Raw genomic sequence first — 19,197 nt, 5'->3', positions numbered from 1 at the left:
AATCAATAGGATGGCCTTTCTATAGATGGTGTAAAAGCATGCCACACAAAAGAGGTGTGTTGTTGCACCTGGTACTAGCAGCCAGTGGTGTAGGCCTACAAATGATATAGGCTACTCAAGTAAATACTCACTATTCATATTCAAAGTATATGAAGTACATTTTCTTATTAATATCAAAGCATTGCTTTATTAAAATGTACAACACTTACCCCAAAAAGTACAAATAAATAAATGAATAAAATAAAAAATAGTGATCATAGCCGATCTGCAAGCTCAGAACATATCGCTGTGATGCATGGTGAGCTTGTAGATCGACTATTTTTGACTACCAGTACTTGAAATGGGGCTTCAGTGGTTAATTCATAATAAGTCATGAGCTTTCAAAAATATAAATAAATATAGAGTGTACAGTAGGCTACACCACTGCTAGCAGCACATAGAACCACACTGTGAACTAACTTTGCAGTGATTTGATTTGATTTGATTTGGAATGTGTGGTAAGCCTATAGCTTCAATTAGCTTGAGACTCAATAAGGATGACTTATTATTAGCAATAGCAATAGTGCTACTTGGATATTGGTCTACTTTAAGCTCAAGTTCAAGTTATCTTAGATATCTTTTTCATGTGCGCGCGCACACACACACACACACACACACACACACACACACACGCACACACACACACACACACACGCGCGCGGTAGCTACGTTGGAGACAGTGAATACTATACTCCAAGATGTCTTCTTTTAAAATGTGTCCTGTTATTAATAATGCATTTTGTTTTGTATGATTCCCCTCTTTGGTAAGTTTTGATGTCAGTGTGGTTTCTGTGAAGTTCTCTTATTTATTTTCTTGTGGGATGAGATGTTTTCATAGGCCGCTTGGGCTTACTTTGGCCTACACACATTTTCCTTTTTGTCTGTCATCTGTTTTAGCATTTTCTTAAAACTAAACCTTAAAGGTAATGTAAGTGATATCTTTTGGTTATAACTTATTTATTTATTGATGTATTGTGTTCATTCATTCATTCATTCATTCATTCATTCATTCATTCTTATAGTAGGTCTAATTATTGTTATAGACTAAACTAGTTTGTTCAATAACCTGTCTCTCCAGCTACAAGGGACACAGGGACTTCGGTCAGATTATCTGGATATTTCGATTAGAAATCAGGAGTAGACCTACTCACTATTCAGCTTTTGACTGTTTTTGATTGTTTACTCAACTACAATACTGCACTTTATTCATTAAGACCTGACCCCGATTCTACAAATGCAGTGTTAGGTGTTTTACTAGTGTTTAGTCTTAGTCTTTTGACTAACACACCATTTAGTCTTAGTCCTATTTAGTCTTCTGAAATTGTTTAGTCTAAGTCTAGTCTTAGTTGACTAAATATCAAAAACATTAGTCGACTTAGTTTTTAGTCAACAAAATTAACACTGTACAAATGCCTTCTAAAGCAGTAGTTCTCACACTTTCAACATTTTTCAAAATTGTTCAGAAATAGCAGATGTAAAAGTTCACAGCGTGGCATGAGTTGACTCATGAGTGAGCTTGTATATCCGCTACGTTTGAATAGCCAACGCTGCCTAAAATCTACAATGGCACATACGCTTTCCTGGTTTTAAAAGGTTAACACATAACCTAAACCCATATTAGTACTGTACATACAGTACACATTACAAAATGTTGATTAATGTCCATGTCGAGTGCAATAGAGTGAACACAAGCATTTTGTTTTTCATTTGCCCCATTTGTGAGTCTTACAGTTTATTGCATCGTGGGTTTAAAGTTTTTACACGCATGCATGGGTTCTTAAAAAAAAATTGACTCCAGGGTGGGTTCGTCCCAAGACATCCTTGAAGTTGTTTCATGTGTCAACTTGGTGTTTATGGTGGTAACTTGTTGCATACATACAGTTATATGTGTGTCCCTGGGGTTGTTTGTGCGTGGATCTGACACCTACACAGATAGACTTACGAGGCATCTGGACCGAGCCAATGCTCCTCTTCCGACCACAGAGGCACCAATCCATAAACATGGATGGAAGGAAGAGAGATGGAGGCCATGATTTAAGAAAGAGACAAAGGGAGGAGGGGTGAGTCCCTGGAGATCTGAGATGCAAGTCCATGTGGTTGCCTCCCTTCTTCCTCTCTCTTTCAACATTCATGGACACCCTTCCATCTCTCACACAAACTGGTTTTCTGCTTGCCATTCTGTAGCACGTTTTGAATGACACTTTCTATCCATACATCTCCTCCGTACTCCTTCTGTTTCAGCCTGAGATCCAACCGCCCTGTTGTCTCGTCACTCGCTGTTGTTGATTTTGTATTTCTGAGCCCTCAGGGAGCTCTCTTCACATATTCGCAGAGGCCACAGTGCTACGAGTCTTGGGACAAGATGTGGGTGTTTGGTGGGAGGGACACGGATGAGGGCCGCAGTCTAAGTCCCCTTCAGAGGCCCAGAGGCCCCCTTCCATGAGTGAGTCAGAGCAGTAGTGCGGAGGCAGGGGGTCAAAAAATCCCCCTGCCCTTCGCCTACAGTCTCAAAACACATGGGAATGAGAAAACTCTGCTATATTTAACCTCCAGGTGTGTGTGTGTGTGTGTGTGTGTGTGTGCGTGCGTGCGTGCGTGCGTGCGTGCGTGCGTGCGTGCGTGCGTGCGTGCGTGCGTGTGAACTCCAGGATCTGAGTCATCTGCCGCTTGGCGTTGGTAGACTGGTTATCTTAAAGGGGTGAGGGAGTGTGACCCAGTGGTTAGGGGAAATTGTGGGCTTTCCAGTCTGGCCCCCTCCACCCCCTACTGAAGAATACTAACTCATTCTACCACTAATCTGTCTGAGGGGGAGTATACTCTCCACCACCACCTGTGTGTGTGTGTGTGTGTGTGTGTGTGTGTGTGTGTGTGTGTGTGTGTGTGTGTGTGTGCGTGCGTGCGTGCGTGCGTGCGTGCGTGCGTGCGTGCGTGCGTGCGTGCGTGCGTGCGTGCGTGCGTGCGTAGAGAGAGTTGATGGGGAAGAGACAAAACAAATGCAAGGAAGAGACAATAAAAAAGCATGCTAGGGATGCACATTTGTCGCAATAAATTAAGTTGTTCCACCATTATGTAACTACATTTTAGAGAGCACAATTACCATTTAACACTGTTGTGTTAAATATAACATATAAATATAAAAATACCATTACATTAGCAGGACTAGAATCAATGTAACAACCCCTAGCGGGGTGCAGACGTTTGACAGCTTTAGCCTACCCTGCACCGCTTAGGATGGTCCGGTAGTGATACACAGAAACTGGTATCAAATGGGAGACAGGGGTATTCAAACGGTTACTGACCTGTAGGTGTTATTAACGAATGGAGTTGGTCAAAAGTTTAACTGTGTATCAGAAATTAAAGGCAACCTCATCATAGTTACACTTGCTTATTCAACATGCTTAACAAAATACTCAAGGTCAGCACAAAACCTCCGAACTCATCAGAATATGTTATGACTTGTGAGTGCTGTGTGGGACTCATTTTAGATAAAAAGGTTTTTGGGGTTTTTTTTTTTTTTGTCTTTCTCTCTTCTAAAAGGAAAATGTTGGCTTCTCTGGGAGGGTTTTAGCCTTTCTCCTCAAAGGAAGTCTGGATTATGATTCATCTTCAAGCCAAGGAATACACAACGCTGAGAGAACACGCCACATAAAGGTAACAGGCTCACTCTTTCTCTTTCAAAAACATCTACTAATGTACACGTCTATAAACAGTCGTGCAAGGGAATTCTGTGGATCAGCAGATTAAAGCAGATATGTTCACGCTACGTTCTGAGTCCATCTTATGACTTTTGTCACATGCAACCCCCCACACCCTATTCGCGTTTTCAAAAAACAACACAAATGCTCTCATGCACTTGGCTGCTCTGTACATAAAAGTGTACATACCCCCCTCCTCTCCATTTATACACGCACATGCACTTAGAAGTCGTCTGAACCAGTAGAGCGATAAGATTAGGGGAAGTATGTGGGTGTGAAATAGCTGTGGTATGGGACTTTCTGGATTCACACAATCTACCCCCTGACTACAGGTCCTGCTTTTTATTAGTCCAAACTGATGGGAATCCACAGGATGACACCCACACACACACACACACACACACACACACACACACACACACACACACACACACATCCTGCGATTCTGGACTTAATACTGTAGAGACACTTAAATACACAACGCGTGCACGCACACAAGTACACACACACACACACACACACACACACACACACACACACACACACACACACACACACACACACACAATTATGCCGATTCATCAACTTCAGGCAAGATCTGGTTTGGGACCATTTTCTTATGTTTCCTCAAATCAATACAGTTTGTATTTAGTGAAGGTGAAGTTGGTGCCAGATAGGTTGCCCCGAGGTTATGACTTCTGCTATGGTGCAAACAAAGAGAAAATCAGAGCCATCAGCGACTCCATTAACAAAGTCCAGGGCCTGACAGGACACTCTTTGTGTCATAATTAATGCAGACGAGATAACCGTGACATTGAACACTGGGCGGTCTATACATCAACATCTCAGACAAGAATATGAACGCTGCCATTCATCACTACACTGGCCTAATGGACCCCATAAGGCTGAATTATTAAGCACAACACAAGAGGCCCTTGTGCCACGTTGATGGAAACATACAGAACAATACATTTATTGTGCTATAGGTGTTATTGCTTTAATTGTTAGCCGGGCAGGAGGCTACAACGTTGTGTATTCATTAAGCTAATGCAGTGGGAGCACATTCTTCTTTCCGTGTCTAGAGTTAACAGCTCTGTCATGCTGTTAAGGTTAAGGTTCAGCTAGTTCTCCCTGTCATCATATCTTGTCTGCGTTGATTCACAGAATCAAAACCCTGTTGCCCTGTCTCTCTGTGTCCGTGTTTCAGTCTGTCCTTCCCTGTCTACATCCAAGAATCCCAAATCTCATCATCTCTATTAGATTGCAGAAAACTCACTTTAAAAAAATATGCAACGGGCATAATGAGGAGGGTGGTGTGTGGTGTGTGTGTGTGTGTGTGTGTGGGGGGGGGGGTAGAATCATCCAGAACACTTGTCCCTTTCTCCATTTCCTAAGGGGATATGGTTGATCTCCAATTAGAGTGATGTGTTTGTTGAAAGATCCTTTTAGAGGGAGAAAAAGATAGATGGACAAAGAGAAATAAGGAGAGTATATTCAATTAATCTTGCTTACCCAGGGCCAGCACTTTGTGGTGGCTTTCAGGGAATGAAGGGAACATGGAGACAGGAAGTGGTACAATGATACAGACTTGTAGGCTATAGATGATAAACAGAGAAGAGAGAAAGCGGAGGGGAGAGAGTATTAAACATTAATAAGTTGCAGTTGAAACACTGTGAACACTGGCAATGACATAAGCAAAAATCTGAAATCTGAATTTCCAAATTATAATATTTTACATACTAAAATGTGCTTGAAAAGTATTAATTAGTAAAGCATGATATGTGCAAACCACACACACACACACACACACTCATTGGAGCGACCTGTATCGCATAGAAGGTAAAGTCACCAATACGCCATGACACTTTCATGGACTCTTTCATGTGTGGCAAACCTCGCACCGGAAGTGAATGAAGTTTTCGAAGTGAATCGAAAACTTGCTTTTCGATGTTCACAGTAAATCATTTTATTGAGGATCTAAACAGCAGCGGGTATCGTTTCTGTCTCTGAGGTATCACGACATTTGGCTGCTAGACAGGAAACTGTGGACAGTCTTGCGATACTTGGTACGTTCAGAAACATACTTTTTGTTCTTTAGATACCTCTATAAAATGTCAGTGTACACATCGAAAAGCAACACAGCAGACAATAATGTGTTATATGTTATTTTCCAGAAGCGATTACTTTACAAAGGTCTCAGTCATTCAGAAATAGTGTTTGTTCATGAGCTGGTCACAGTGGTCACTGGGCTCTAGTTGACTCCAATGCATTCCACCGAACTTCTGGGTGTATTTTGGCTCCCATAGCGTGACGAATCTGCCGTCTGGAATTGCATGATAGCGAAAATGACGTCGGTGTCCTTACCTTCTTTTTCAGATTCCTTGACTGTAAGGCGGAAGTCAAGCGGAAGTGCGGAAGGCATACTGCGTCGCTGCCACTGTCGCTACTAGGCCTACTGGTCAATCACAGCGCGTCTTTTCCGGGATTTATTAATTCAATCCAAAGGAGATTTATTGGCATGAGAAAACAAATATTCACATTGCCTCTGATTGGCCGACCGAACGTCCCACAAAGGGAGGGGCTGGAAGGAGTGCCGCGGCTTGTGATTGGGTGAGACAGGCCGTCAGTGGGTTAGGGAGCTCTCCACTGTGTTCATTAGGGGGGACGATAGAGAATTTACTATTCTGTCGCACTCGGACGGGGCTGAGTCGGCTCAAGCGAACTGAGTTCATTAGGGGGGACGATAGAGAATTTACTATTCTGTCACAACTCGGACGGGGCTGAGTCGGCTCAAGCGAACTTGAGCCACGAGAGACACCACTGAGCAAGCTAAAGCGAGCAAGTTGCCGTGTCGAATGTTGGGCCCCTCTGTCGCGGTCTAAAACTATAGGGCGAAAATCCCTCCCTTTGTGGGTCAGAAAACTGTGTTGCTTCTGGCACGCACGCGGAAGCTTGGCAAGCTTCCGTGTGTGTCACAGAAACTTGCCTCCTCTCGAGATATAAACGCCCCAGGAGGCTTTCTATGAGCATTAGTGAGGACCAATATAAAAAGTTAATCCTGTGTGAAGTTTTTTTTTTAATGTTTTTTTTTGTGGCTTTCGCCTTTATTTTATGGAGGGACAGACAGTAGGCTGACAGGAAATGGGGAGAGAGATGGGGGAAGACATGCAGTGAAGGCCGTTGGGATCGGGAGTCGAACCCGCGGCACACTGCCAGACTGGATTACCAGCCAAGGTGCCTGGACCACTGAGCCATGGCCCAGGCCACTGTGTGAAGTTTTTTTAGTTTGAATCAAATACACATCAACAGTTCACAGGTACATTTTGTACGTTTCTTTTTTTATTGATTGTCATGCAGCAAAACTATATTTTTACATATGCTCACAATACAACATGTGAACGTGCAGATCTATTTGAAACTTTTATTTGAAACTTTAACTTTTTATTTTAAGCTTTTATTTGAAACGGTTTTGAAACATTGCACCTATAATGACATGCCCAGAATATGGATGTTGGGTTGAAAGTGCATGGTTAAAACTGACTAAAACGGACTCCAATGGACTCTGTGTGCCGGGCCCCACTTTGAGAAATACTGGCCTGCAGGGCTATTGATTGTATATTTGTTTATCCGGTTAAAGCAGTGCACCCGCTATCATGTTTCCCTAATAGACGTAGATTACAGGCCGAAATATGATGCTGCATAAATTAGGCAGCATAATGCTCCTCTTCCAGTGAATTTCATGTCATAATGCTCCAGTAATTGCATTTGGCACATTGTGCATTAGGCCTTAGGAGAGGAACAAATACAGATTGGCTATAAGTGACAAAGAGTAAAGTTAAGGACTATATGGGGAAATGTTCCCAGTTCATAGAGAATGTGGTATTGGTTCCTCAATATTATAGCAATAATAAACTATATAAAAACTAGTTCTAAGCACCATGCAGGGTATGCACATGCATAAAGTGAGTGGCAAATCGAGTGGCAAAGTGAGTTTACCTTCGTTTCATAATGCAATCAAATAGGACTTTTCTGTTTGGATGTATGGTCTGTCAAGGCCAGAAAGTCCTTTTTTGACACTCAGTAGGCGTTCCCGCTCCAAGAATTACATTTTGGGCAGGCAAGATGTGTCGTCGCTTTGACCTGGGGAGATAGAATCATATTGGCCTTCACTGTCATCAGTAAGATCCTCATTTAAGATGCAGTAACAATCTACACACAGTAAAATCATGATGTTAAATTAATGTAACACACTAGGGAGTGTCTTACTGATCCATTTGGGGTCTGAGGTTCCTTGACCAAAGTTTCAAGAAGTGAGCTATAGTGCAGTGTGCAGGTGTTTGTATAGGATATAATATGTATGCACGCACACACACACACACACACACACACACACACACACACACCGTGCACGCACGTGCACACGTACACGGCTGACGGCACACGCACACACACGTGCACACACACGCACACACACACACACACACACACACACACACACACACACACACACACACACAATAATGGTCTGTTGGCGCCCCATATCAAGACCATCAACCTTACAGGTTGCATGTGGCACTGCATGGCACCTTTTAGTGACTGAGACTATACAGTCTAGTCATATAGTGGATTAGCACGGAGCTCTAAAGTCACCTGCTTCGTGTACACTGCACAGGATAGAACGAAGACTCCTCAATGTCAAACAATGACGAGCATCTTTGTGGGCTACACGGGAAGGGGGCCCTCTGCGGGGACATAATAGTTCTCTTCCCGTAATCATAAACCAAGATTATTAATGATTACCACCATATCTGCCTGAAGCCTACGCTCCAACTGGACAGCGGATAGCTCATATATCATCAGGCTCCTCAGTGGGGGGGCACCTGCTATCCCGCGCCGCTCTGCAGTGCTACAGGAGAACGGATGCGGGGAGAGGTTCGGCGCACAGCTGGAGAGTGGAACCTGTGTTAACACCTGCTGGAAGTAGGCTACTTTATTATTAAAAAAATACAATTATACGCACAGAGGACACGCGTACTACGGGACCATTCTCCCATTGGACGGTCCGAGATTACAAATCTAGCCTATTAAAAAATAACGATGTCCTGTCTGCCGGGCGACGGCAGGACAGCGTACACCTTTTTGTCGGCATGTCTCATCTCGACTTGTCATGCCCTCCGGAGCTGCGGCGAGCTCCAATGCGGCGAGGGCCAGCAGTGCTGCCCGCCTGTCTTTAACGGCAACGGAAGTGTCAGCTCCCCGGTGCGCTGTTGCAAGCTCCCCATCCACATTTTCTTCGACAACGTGGGCTGGGTGACACGCAAGCTGTCCGGTATCCTGATCCTTTTGCTGCTCTTCGCAATGGGTTACTTTATTCAGCGAATCATCTGCCCGCGGCCCCGCCGACACCCCGGCCACGACCGTCCCGAGGATCCGTCCCTCTTTCGTGGGCACGCGACTGCGTCTCAGGACTTTCTGCTAGAAAGATATCCAGAATACAGTCTGGGGGACTTCGGATCTCCGATCCTCTTGCCAACCTACGATGAGGTGAAATATTTGCCCACATATGAAGAGAGCATGCAGGAGATGCACAGAGACCGGTCGGATGACAACTTGCTATGTGAAAATGAAAGGACGGCACCCGGTATAGGCAGGGCAGCAGCAGCAGCTGCAGAACAGATAGTGATACCCGGCGGACAGAGACAGGGTGTCTTGGAGGTGTCAGACTCAGGGAACCAACACAGTTGCCGGGGATCTCGGAACTCTGTCTAATGGGATTTATTTTATTTTATTTTTTATTTATTTTTGAGCAGCCTACTTTAGCTGCTGCAGACCAGCCTGGCTATATATTAGCAAGACAATTATCTTGCAGACTTTAAACCTATAGCTATGCTTTAAACTCAAGTGCAATTAATGCTGAATGATCGTTGGAATAAAGGAAATTACTGAGAAAATGTGTGATTCATGGGATTGACTACACGCCTTTTGTATGCAAATGCCCGTTTGGACGGAGTAAAGTAGGAGAAGGCAGTTTATATTGGCCTTTTTGTGTCAGAGACAGCTAATTTGGCAGCGGTACAATCGCATTAGACAGGGGTGCATTGGGCTTTACTCTTCTTTTTTTTCTCTTCTTTGAGTTTTCTTTCTTTCCTGAGCATGAGCTGATCTGAGTTATTCTGAGTTATTGTTTAACATATAGGCCTATATACGGTGGGTATGAAATTTGAAATGAAATTAGGCCAACATTTATTTTCCAAGTCTAAAATGTGAGCTGAAATGATAATAGACCTATTCGGAAATGCATGGAACTATTTGTATATGTAGCCTACTTGTATGTAGGTAAACAAAAAAATGTTAATTTGCCAATTTCCCAAAAATGAAACACACACACACACCTACACTTCTTCCTGGTAGCTCATGATTACCCAATGTAAAATATTCCATAAAAAATATATTTCTCATCAAAATATATTGAAGTACAGCAATACATGGCAACTTGAGGTAGCCTACTCTTTAATATTTCATCATATTATTTAAAAAATATATATTCTTAAAAAAAGGAAACCCACCCATTCCTGGGACATGTGAGAATGGTCCAGTGAATGGAAAAGATATGAATGAAAAAGGTACTGAAAGACCCACCCACCTCAGACATCAACAACATTATGCAAATTACAAAATTATAATTGTCTGGGTGAAAATCGTGTTTAGTGTTCTAGGGTTAAGCAACCTTTAGTGTGAAAGGCCTAATTCTCCAAATCATGAGGCAGCAGCAACAATGTAACACTGTGGCTATAAGCTTCAGGCCACATACCGTAGCGTAGGCCCTATCACTTTATTTTAGGTTCTGGATTGGGGAAGAAAAGAACAGAGATGAGGCTTCAGCTGGCACAGTGATGCAGTGTGGGCTGCCTATAAGAAGGGACGTTATTTTAATGATGAAAGCATGTCAGACTAACTGTTGTCTCAGCAGCATTAGTAAAGACCGTATGACACAAAACACAGACAAGGGTCAGGCTGACAGGAAACAAGGATGAGACATACTTATAGTGGATAATGATGGCTATGTATGTGGATAGACTGGAAGTCTAGTGTGCCGACAGAGAAAAGAGAACAGTCAACTACACCTCAGTGATCTATTGTATTATTGTTAATGATCAGCCTTTAATTGTCTCTCTCACTGTCCATTTCAGACTAATGGCCAAGACAGGAGACGGGTAGCAATATTTTAGTAGTCCCAAATTGACCACTTCGGAGCACTCTCGTTCTCGTAAAGTAAGACCCAGTTGGCATAAATCATTTAAACTCATTAAAATGTCTCATAATGTAACATTTGAAAAGCTCCATTTGGAATTAGTTACATTACTTTATGTTGGAATTAAATGTAAACAGTCATACTTTCCGCATCCTGCAGTTCAAATGCAGTAGAACCAATTCATATATAGTTGGTTCTCTCACCAACTGACAAGTCCATTAGAGGTTGAAAATCTATCCACCAGAAAATCAACAACAGTCTCTGTTATTAACCCAATTCTAAACAGGAAAAGGTACAAAACAGTTGTTTAAGATATCCTGCCCAGATCTAATAACCTTTACTCTCTGTTTCTCATATGATCCCATAGCCTATTACAGACAGTCATTAGACCGACAACATACCTCAAACCCTAACCTAACCATATAACTCGGAATTACCATCGGATCCCTGTTTCTCATATAATCAATAGCCTATTAAATCAGTGATACTCCCCTCCATAGCACTCACCCCCAATCCACCATATTCGTTGACTTAAACTGATTTATCTTAAGAGCTTCAAAGTGGATATTAGCCATTAGAGTAAGTGACACAGACCTGTTATGGTATTGGTCCAATACCATAACAAGGTGAATGAGGATGCTTGGATATGCTGCCTGGTAATCCAATACTATTTGATTACCAGGCAGCACATCCAAGCATCCTCATTCACCTGAAGTAGATTAGAGTATTTTGTCTTAAACAATTTTGTCATCAAGTGGGACAGCAGAGTAGAGAATGTAGACACTGCAAACTTGAAACTGTGCGCATGTACCATGTACAGGACAAAGCAAAGCAAAGTTACTATATTTACCCAGGGTATCTGGGCTAAGCTCAAGAACTTGTTTCCAGCCAGGCCCTGCTCATAGAACATTTCATGGTAGTGGTTCAATGCCTTGTTCAAGGGCACTTCAGCGGTGGTAATTTTAACGTGTCGGACCGCTGATTCGAACTGGCGACCTTCCGGTATCAAGACCACTCCGCAATCCGTTCGGCCACCGCTGCCGCTGCACAACACATCTTGATAACTGTAAATGAGAGAATTCTGTACAAGTACCACCTTAAGGCATGATGGCCGAGCTAGAACACCACTCATGGCTTTCCTTGGGAGAAGGGACATTTATGGGTGGGTGCAGTTTGCACTTAAAAAGCATTAAATCCACACTTACAAGACCACAGTTGGATAGATGAGGTGGAGTGTAATGACAATGAAATGTCATACCCTTTCATCATGCCCTGATGAAGGCCTTACTGCTGAAATGCTGGTGAATAAATGATCAAGGAGAAATGTGTGCAGCTATACGTTCTTCACTATTTAAATGGTATGATATTCCAGCCAGCACCTCTATTTGGGAGTGTGTTCTTTTTTCCTTTTTACGGTGACAATGAAATGTACCACATACTTGCTATTGTATGAATGCTGTCCAAGTCACAAGCTGTGTTAATGTTGGGTGTCTCTCTCTTTCTCCTCTACAGCCATTGTAATTCACCCAGGACATCCTGTAATAGTGGGCTTAGGGACCTTGGGTTTAACCAGTCTTCTAGAGTTCCCAACATTAAACTTTAATCAGATGGCGTAAGACTTGGATATTCTGAGCTTCCCACAGTCTCTGCCCTGCAGATCTGGCTATTACAATAATACAAGGTGCTTTGCATTTTCCTCAGATAGACAGAAATACGCACGCACGCACGCACGCACGCACGCACGCACACACGCACACACACACACACACACACACACACACACAGACACACACACACACACACACACACACACAATGATTGAGTTCTAAGCCAGGGCTTCTCAACGTTTTTGGCTGGGGACCCCCGGAAATGCTTTGGCCATGTCCCTTAAGTCTAAAATAAAATAGCATTAACCTTCTCATGAATTAATTATGTACAGGGAGGGTGTTTTAATGACAGCTGCCTTTTTAGAGCATTACAGTTTTTAGAATTGAACTAACTAGTGTTTTTCTTTTTTTCTTATTTTATTTCTATCAATCTATCTGTCTGAGCAGCTCAATATTAAATATAGAATGCTATATAAAAGCATATAAAATAAACAAAATAGAACCGGCACTAAATATATAAATGAATTGGAAACAATTATTAAGTTTAAGTTTGTATCTACAATCAACAAATAGACCTTTCTTTCCATTACTAAGGAATAAATAATGCCATTATTGGTCCTGCTCCCTTATGAATTCACAGATAATTTATATATAACAAACTAAATTAGTATAGGCCTATTGTAATTGAAAATCTGACATAACGTGAAATGCGTTCAGTCTATAGCTCATGCTGGAAAATAATTGCCTACCTATGTAAAAGGTGCAGTTTTGTGTGAAGTCTAATGCCAGATGTTTCCTTAACAGAATAATAGGATTCACATAAACATTGACAAAGTTCCTATTTAAGAGGGAATCCTGATATACTGTAAAATATATCACCAATATAAGAATCCCTGATTGAACTTTTGATGCGTCCCATAAATATAGTACATATGGTACTACCACAGAGTTATCAGCAGAGAAAGTGCATACTCATGGGAGTCATGGTATGCATACTTCATACAGTACATGCATGTAAAACCTGACTCCTGGCAGATGGTACATCCGTTCTCTTGATTAGGGGAGTGTATCCAGACAATCATTGCTTATCACACATACAGTACAACAAGCTGAAAAGGAAGGTTTTGAGTTTGAAGAGAGAGACAAGGAAAGAGAGAAATACATAGTTAAAGGGCAAATAAAATAAGAGATATGGGTGAGAGATTGACGTAATTTACAGTATTTTTCCCTCCTACATCCATTGTTATTCTATGGAGTTTTCAACCACTATTGGTTTTCAGTCACTGGTACAGTAATTGGGGTCCTTGATATAATATGTACTGTTCAGAAGTGGCTGTGCTAAAGAGGACTTGTTCCTTGACAGTCAACTTAAGAGACAATACTCTCCTTCATCTGTCCCCTTTGTCTCCTGGGCCACTAGAGATGGATGGGCTGTAATAGTTCACTGATGCGCTGGCTCTCAGCCAACCAGGGGGTGGAGCTGCATGGCAAGCAGTTGGTTTCACACGGAAATAAGGCAATAATTCACAGAGTAGGCACGTGCATGCATGTATTTGTGCACACATTTGCACTGACTCACACCTACATATAAACATACTGAATCTATAAAGATATGGAGACATAGCTGAATATATAAGTAAATATTTATTCAGTATTTTTTTTTGTGTGCATTAGACAAGGCTTTACATTTGTAAATGCAAAATAATTGTAGAAAAACAGGAAAAATAAACAATAATAGACAGACATTCAAAATAACAGTAATTATAGCTGATATGACATCGAGGTTGAGGCCAACTCACTTGGGTATGCGGTAAAACCCTCAGTGTTTTATACTCTGCAAGTATAAAACAGACTACATTAAGGATTTGACTTTGTGGAGGTGTTATCTGCAAGAGAAATGTGTTAAATATGTACATTTCCACACATTCAATCAAGTTAAATCAGCTTGAGTCAGACAGAGACACTGCTTACAGCATTGGATATGTATGTAGAATTTTAGGCCAAGCCAAACCACTGTTGAGGAATTGTCAGTTTCTGAAATGTTGACTTTTCAGATAAAAAATATAGGTGGGTGGGTCCCCTGAAGGTCAATGCCGTGAAGCCAGATTACTCCGAACAGAGACATTAGCAGCTTTCTCTCTCTCTTTCGACAGCTCCATCTCTATCTTTGCCTGGATCTTCTCCCAATCCACCTCAACCTGAAAGACACAGAGAGAGAGCGAGAGAGAGCGAGAGAGAGAGAGAGAGAGCAAGAGAGAGAGAGAGAGAGAGAGAGAGAGAGAGAGAGAGAGCAAGAGAGAGAGAGAGAGAGATGGGACTAAGATAAGACTGGGCAATCCGCTTTAATCAGTGTAACACAAGCTGAGGAAAATGGCTACAATACACTACGCTAAAGTCAAATAATGTAGTGTAGATGACAAGTTGTTACAGCCTACCCCTTCAGAATACTGCAAGAACCTCTTATTGGTCTCCTTCCTGCCAAATGTCTGTAGAAACTTCTCTCTGTAGGCCAGCACAGTATCCACATGGGTCTTATGTTTCACAGCCAGCTCCAACGCTCTGCAGACAAAGAAAGACACTGACCACTGCACATTTCAACTGCATGAAAACACATTCAACTTTGTGTTGCTGCTATCCTCGAGCTTGACCCTATTGACAGGCATTTATTCACTAACCGTCAAACCTATACCCTATTGTGAGGAGTCTGAAGACATTGCAACTCTAACATAAAATGTCCCAGAGGAAGGACTCTGCGTGCCTATGTGAAATGTGTCATCCGGACGTATGCAGCCAGGTGCATATGTCAGACTTAGATGTCCCACAATTGAACCACAGGATCCAGGTTAAAAATCTACTAATTGTCTCCACCAGCCGAAGGCATGGGGAGAGTATGTTTTGCACTCCGTCCGTTCCAGTGTCCGTCCATCTGCGTACAGCTAATCTCCGGCACCGTTGGCCCGGCCGATGCAAAACTCTGCTCACACACTACCTGTTATAGAAACCTTTGCCATGCATTTTCCAAATCTGCCTGTTATAGCACCACCACGAGGCCAATTTTTGCAAAACTTAAATGCTATTATCCTGGTGGAGACCTGTGCAGTGTGTTGGAAGGAAACACACACACACACACACACACACACACACACACACACACACACACACACACGCACACACGCACACACAGCTACCTCTCCCAGTTGGACAGGTCGATGTTGACCTGTATGGCCTGGTAGACGAGGCCAGCCTGTAGCAGAGTGGCCTCAGCCTCCTGGACATGTCCACTAAACAGCAGCATGCGAGCCACAGATGATTCCTTTGAGGGCTGCTCCTTTATAAAGTTTATGTAGTGCACCCTGGGTATCTAATGGAGATAGAGATGGAGAGAGGAAGAGAGAGAGAGACACAGCATCAGGACTCACACCTACAGCCAGCATACAATTCAATTCAAAGGGCTTTATTGGCATGAGAAAACATACGTTTACATTGCCAAAGCAGAAAGCACAATACAACAATACAGCGATACAATCAAAACATACAAAGCATACAAAGAACGATGAATTGTTGTGTATTAGCTTGTCTGACATCTTGGTCCTTGATGAGACTGAGAGAGCAACTGCAGTTACTGAACGTCGACTAGACTATAGCCAGACTGGTCATTGCAGCGAGAGGCAAGCATGTAGCACCGGTCGAAAAAAATAATAAAATAAAATAGACCAGTTATCCCCCAATAGTGCGGGGACATTCAGACCCTTCTGACCCCCCCCTGGTCTTTGGTTCACAATCAGTTGAAAACCCCTGGCCTAAACGATAGCATGGATGTAGATGAGGGGGGATTGTCTGGTTTAATCCCATTTAGTTACTGTACCTCTCCGATGGCAGTATAGGACACCGCTGCTGCAGTTAACTCCCTGTTAGCCATCGCCATCCCAGCAAGACATGCCCACAAGGACTGGTCCTAAAGGGACGGAACAAATGTCAATGTCTTATACACATTCATGTGTGTCATTTTAGATGTTGCTATGTATATAGCAAAAGGATATATACAAATAAAAACAAAGAATAAAAAAATAGAGATTTTCTGAAAACATAGGTTAGGATTTAGAAGGCGTTTTTAAAATGGGCCTCAGGTCTAAATGGGTAAAGATGAGGGGAACTGTAGATGACTTGGTTGCGACTTGTCCTTGTTATTATCAAAGGATGGGGCACTTTGAGCTGTGTGTGTGCATACTATTAAAGGGACAAGGTGGTCATTATGACGGCGTCACTGAGGGAGAGGGTCCGCATTAGCAGTCTGCTCATCTCCACTACATAGACCTCATTACAATCCTACTGCAGGGCATTCAAACTGACACGCACATGAGAATGCATGTGCAGCGCTATACACTAAACTATATAGAGTTTAGAACAGATTATAGAAGAGTATAGAAGGTATGAAAATAATTTCTTACACAATTCTTGTTCTTATTTCATACCTTACTAGGCCAGTACCAATTCCACATAGTAGTTTTCAAACAATAGTTTGGAATTATAGAATTATAAAAGGAAAAAACTTTGTATGCTAACTCAAGCTGAAGAAAAGGGTGGCCTTAGTTTCTCAGATTAAATTATCTATTTTATTCACACACCCCTCCTTTATGTACAGTATATAATGTATATTTATTAATTTATGAAAAAGAAAATTATTACAGCTATGTTGTTTTGTCTCTTTTTCTTTTCTTTGTTAATTTTTCTTTGACTAAATTATGCAAGATTGCTAACTTGTAATAAAAACCTGCAATAAAGTAATGGATGTGCACACGCGCGCGCACACACACACACACACACACACACACACGCACACACACACACACACACACGCACACACACACACACACACACACACACACACACACACACACACACACTTGTGTTATGCAGCATCCACTTATCTGGATGATACCATAAAATACAGAGAAATGAGTGTTGACGTACGTCACTACTTTATTGGTGACGTACAGTGCATCAATTTGTTGATGGAAGACTAAACCACCAGTTGGCAACCAGACAGCTGAGCAAACCAGAGTACTACTCTGTATTCCCCCCAATCACATTCCATCATCTAAACAAACAGCACCACTCAGACAAGACAACAACAATGACAGAAACACAACAATACATTATCATTCTTCGTCTAAGGCCAAAGAGACACAGAAAATGTTAGGAATGCAATAGTAATCCTTTGGTTCAATCTGTACTGTGACTTACTGCTGATGTGGATACAAGACTAAATACCTTCCTGTTTAATTGTGTGTTTGTGTGTGTTCACAGATTGTGTACGTCATGTATATACAGCATGTGCATTAAAGACAGCTAATCCCACCAGGTGAGGGCTTACTGACAATAAAAGACTCTGTGATTCTGGGAAAAGCCACTGCCACCAGACTCTTACCAGAAGTAGGTGGAGGAGGGGAACAGAGCAGAGGTCTTAAAACCAATGGCTCTCCCTCTTTTTCCCTTGTTTCCTCCAAACCCCTTCTCTCATCTCTCTCTCGCATTGTGGTTATTGCATCATAACCCATGCAAAGGCTCACTAGACGGTCTCACCGGACGGACACTGTGTGCGTGTGTGTGTAAGTGTATACACATGCGTGTGCTGGAGTGTATATTTATGAGTGTAGTGCGTGTGTGTGTGCGCGCGTGTAGGGGGGTGGGGGGTAAATCCGGTAAATGGTGTCACCAGGCTAATTGGGGTCTAATTAAAGCCTGCTGGTCTAGTCCCATAAAGCTCTCTGCTACCTTCTCTTCACAGACTCAATTTCTCTCTCCCTATATATCTCTTACACACACACACACACACACACACACACACACACACACACACACACACACACACACACACACACACACACACACACACACACACACACACACACACACACACACACACACACACACACACACACACACACACACACACACACACACACACAGAGGACTGTGTCATGGCCATAGGCAACAGTGCATGTCATCATCTTGAGGTCAGTTGTATAAATACTCACACACCAAATAACCAGTCAACAAATATACAGTACACCATTATATAAATAAACCAGTAAGACGCTAATAAACCAGGGCTGAGACACTCTACCGGAAATAATGTCACTTCATTATGTCAGCACTACAGCGGAGCAGACAGACGGTGAAATCTCTACCGAAGTCCTGATGTCACTCGCTCATCCCCTGGTCCAGGGCCGTAGAAGTTTCATTTTAAATTGTCTCATATAAGCATTGTGGTCCAAAAATAAATAAACTGTCTCAGCGATATTGTCAGGGAGGTGTCTCTGTGTCTTCACAACAGTCAGTCAGTCATATTTAATAGCGTCTGTTTCAATTAATTAGTTAAAGGGATTTCCCCCTAAAATTACCTTTTTTCTATCAATTACTCACCCCATGGAGACTTGAAATCATGGATATTTTTTTGTTTTTGTCACATTCCAGCAGTGGTTAAATAAAGGGGGCTGTTTGTGTCTCCATAGAGCTGGTGGTCATCAAATTATTGGCTTACAAATGCAACAAAAAATTATACTATTAAGCTTTATTTGAAAAATATTCTTTCTTGATCAAA

General features: G+C 42.3%; 2 protein-coding genes across 3 annotated transcripts in view; one reads left to right on the top strand and one right to left on the bottom strand.

Moving 5' to 3' along the window:
- The first annotated feature begins 8,775 nt into the window (after positions 1–8,775).
- On the top strand, positions 8,776–9,674 carry c15h3orf80 (chromosome 15 C3orf80 homolog). The gene has a single exon (XM_079515105.1). It carries the CDS (start codon positions 8,832–8,834, stop codon positions 9,501–9,503), a length of 672 nt encoding a protein of 223 aa, XP_079371231.1. The 5' UTR covers positions 8,776–8,831; the 3' UTR covers positions 9,504–9,674.
- A 4,561-nt stretch (positions 9,675–14,235) lies between these two features.
- ift80 (intraflagellar transport 80 homolog (Chlamydomonas)) overlaps positions 14,236–19,197 on the bottom strand; it is a 65,918-nt gene continuing 60,956 nt past the window's right edge. For both annotated transcript variants that reach the window (XM_079514667.1, XM_079514668.1), the window contains exons 17-20: positions 16,459–16,548; positions 15,782–15,954; positions 15,029–15,152; positions 14,236–14,791 (exon numbers count right to left, since the gene is read on the bottom strand). In XM_079514667.1, coding sequence (XP_079370793.1) covers positions 14,681–14,791; positions 15,029–15,152; positions 15,782–15,954; positions 16,459–16,548 — 498 coding nt within the window. In that variant the 3' untranslated portion in view covers positions 14,236–14,680. The remainder of the gene's footprint in view (positions 14,792–15,028; positions 15,153–15,781; positions 15,955–16,458; positions 16,549–19,197) is intronic.

Source organism: Electrona antarctica (assembly GCF_951216825.1).
Source record: "Electrona antarctica genome assembly, chromosome: 11".
NCBI classification, from domain to species: domain Eukaryota; kingdom Metazoa; phylum Chordata; class Actinopteri; order Myctophiformes; family Myctophidae; genus Electrona; species Electrona antarctica.
This window is presented reverse-complemented; position numbering and strand designations above follow the sequence as displayed.